The sequence below is a fragment of the Onychostruthus taczanowskii genome, unplaced genomic scaffold (assembly GCF_017590055.1).
Source record: "Onychostruthus taczanowskii isolate IOZ18803 unplaced genomic scaffold, ASM1759005v1 scaffold393, whole genome shotgun sequence".
In the NCBI taxonomy this organism is placed as follows: domain Eukaryota; kingdom Metazoa; phylum Chordata; class Aves; order Passeriformes; family Passeridae; genus Onychostruthus; species Onychostruthus taczanowskii.
The window spans coordinates 14,044-16,595 of record NW_024501382.1 but is presented as its reverse complement, the minus strand read 5'-3'; the positions used below and the strand labels follow the sequence as shown (position 1 = coordinate 16,595).

Here is a 2,552-nt window from a genome sequence, read left to right as displayed (position 1 = left end):
GATCTGGGCCGTGTGAGGGGCATGTGGAGGGGATAGGGTGGGGAGATGGTCTGGGGGGTACAGCCCCCATTGGGTTATGGGGGGCTGACCTTGGGGGAGCAGCACTTGTTGGGTCATGGGGGGTGGTCTTGGGGGTCTGTACAGCTCCCCTGGGGTCGTTCAGGGGATGGGGTGGGGGGCTGATCTGGGCGTCTGTGCAGCCCCTATGGGGTCATTTAGGGGACAGGGCAGGGGGCTGATTTTGGGGGGTCTGTACAGTTTCTAGGGGGTCATAGAGGGAACAGGACTGGGGGGTCTCAGGGGGTCTGGGGGATCCCTTTGAAGGAACAGGTTTGTAATTTCTTCAGGCTGAGGGTATGGCTTCAGAGCTAAAGGTTTTTTTATTAAACAGTAGTGTTTAATGTGTTTCTTTTGTAGTTTACACTGATTGTAATACAAAGAATTATAAACAGTGAAATTTCCTTTCATCTCTTTGTTTGTGGTTAACAAGTCCTAAAATTCTGTCCATTCTCTTTATCTTAATTAAAATGTTGATTGTGATTACTTCTGGCTGATGAAAACACACAATTCAAACTCAGCTGAGTGCCTTGAGTGAGAAAATCCAATAAATGTGCAGAAATTCAGTTCCTGTGTGCACCCAGTGGGTTAAGGGACATTTTATAACCCCACACCCCAGAAACAGAAATTAAACCTGCTTTAGAGAGGGCTCTGACTGCTGTGATAGGAAATCCAACAGGAATATCCTGGGGAATCCTTCAGGATCTCAGCAAGGCTCAGGGAGCTCAGCCAGGGGATGTGTCCCAAGCTCTGGGTGTTCCTGGTGAGTTTGCCTCCTCAGGAGTGGTCGTGAGCCAAAAAAACCCTGCACTGTTGCTTGCAGGATTGTTTCATCCCAATGAAAGTGTCTCCCTCACCTGAAATAGCCAGCTGTTGGCTTTAAATATATGATGCAACAGCAGTAATTACATTTCAGATATGAATATATTAATTATGTAGTGCCTCTAAACCCATGCGGATCCAGCTTTGATTAAGGCTCAATTTAAATATCAAAAGTAGTGCAGAGCCATGTCTGTGGGAAAGGGCTTTGCCTGCCTGCAGAGAGCAGAGGTGGGAGAAGCTGCCTGAATTTGGGGCTTTGGGAGGGGACACAAGGTGGGATTGCCCCGGTGCTGAGCTGGGCCAGGGAGGTTGTGCTGGGGTGGGAAGGGTCCTGGAGCAGCTCAGGGGGTCTGGGGGATCCCATGGAGGGGCAGGACTGGGGTGTCTCAGGGGGTCTGACCATGGGGGATCCCATGGAGGGGCAGGACTGGGGGGTCTCAGGGTGTTGGGGGATCCCATGTAGGGACAGGACTGGGGGGTCTCAGGGTGTTGGGGGATCCCATGTAGGGACAGGACTGGGGGGTCTCAGGGTGTTGGGGGATCCCATAGAGGGGCAGGACTGGGGGGTCTCAGGGCTCTGCCCATGGGAGATCCCATGGAAGGTCGGGGCAGGGGGTCTGCCTGTGGTGGGGAGGGGCTCAGGGTGGGGGTCCCGGCCCCACGGAGGCGGCTCAGGGCTGTGACCTGCTGTCCCCGCCGTGTCCCCAGGGGTATTCGCGGAAGGCGGCGGCTCTGGAGTTCCTGCAGCGCCTGGAGGAGGCCAAGGCCACCTACGAGGAGGGGCTGGCTCGGGAGCCGGGCAACGAGCAGCTCCTGCAGGGCCTGCGCGGGGTGGAGGCCAGGCTGGCGGGTAGGGGGCTCTGGGGGGCTGGGGGGAGCTCCCTGCGGTGGCTTTGGGGTGGCCCTGAGAGGTTTTGGGTGGCCCTGAAAGATTTTGGGTGTCCCTGAAAGGATTTGGGTGGCCCTGAAAGATTTTTGGTGTCCCTGCAGTGGCTTTGGGGTGGCCCTGAGAGGTTTTGGGTGGCCTTGAAATGTTTTGAGTGGCCTGGAGAAGTTTCGGGTGTTCCTGGAGAGGTTTTGGATGGCCCTGAAAGATTTTGGGTCGCCCTGAAAGGTTTTGAGTGGCCAGGAGATGTTTTGGTTGCCCTGGAAGGTTTTGGGTGTCTCTGGAGAAGTTTTGGGTGGCCTGGAGTACTTCTGGGTGTTTCTGAAAGATTTTGGGTGGTCCTGAAAGGTTTTGGGTGTCCCCTGCAAGATTTTGGGTGGTCCTGGAGAGGTTTTGAGGAGAGTTCCAGGGTCCCGGGGCGGTTTTGGGTGGCCTGGAGAAGTTTTGGGTGTCCCTGGAAGATTTTGGGTGGTCCTGAAAGGTTTTGGGTGGCCCAGAGAGTTCAAGGGTCCCGGGCAGGTGCAGAAGGGCGGGTTCGGGGTGTTCAGAGCAGGATTTGCAAACCCCTGAGAGGATTTTTGGGGTGCCTGCCCCCCCCGTGTGACCCCGTTGCAGAGCGGAAGCTGCTGAACCCCTTCAGCGCCCCCGACCTCCTGGCGCGGCTCGAGGCCGACCCCCGGACGCGGGGGCTGCTGGGGGACCCCGAGTACCGGCGGCTGCTGGAGACCCTGCGCAGCGACCCCGGGCAGCTCGGGGCGTCAGTGAGGGGGAGGGGGGCTGGGGAGGG

The 2,552-nt window shown here is 57.1% G+C and overlaps 1 protein-coding gene across 1 annotated transcript in view; it reads left to right on the top strand.

Annotated features, from left to right (window-relative positions):
- The window catches only part of STIP1 (stress induced phosphoprotein 1), a gene marked incomplete at its 5' end in the record, with an annotated part of 10,207 nt that overhangs the window by 406 nt on the left and 7,249 nt on the right, over positions 1–2,552 (top strand). Inside the window, 2 exons of the mRNA XM_041412455.1 lie at positions 1,588–1,729; positions 2,381–2,544. Coding sequence (XP_041268389.1) covers positions 1,588–1,729; positions 2,381–2,544 — 306 coding nt within the window. The remainder of the gene's footprint in view (positions 1–1,587; positions 1,730–2,380; positions 2,545–2,552) is intronic.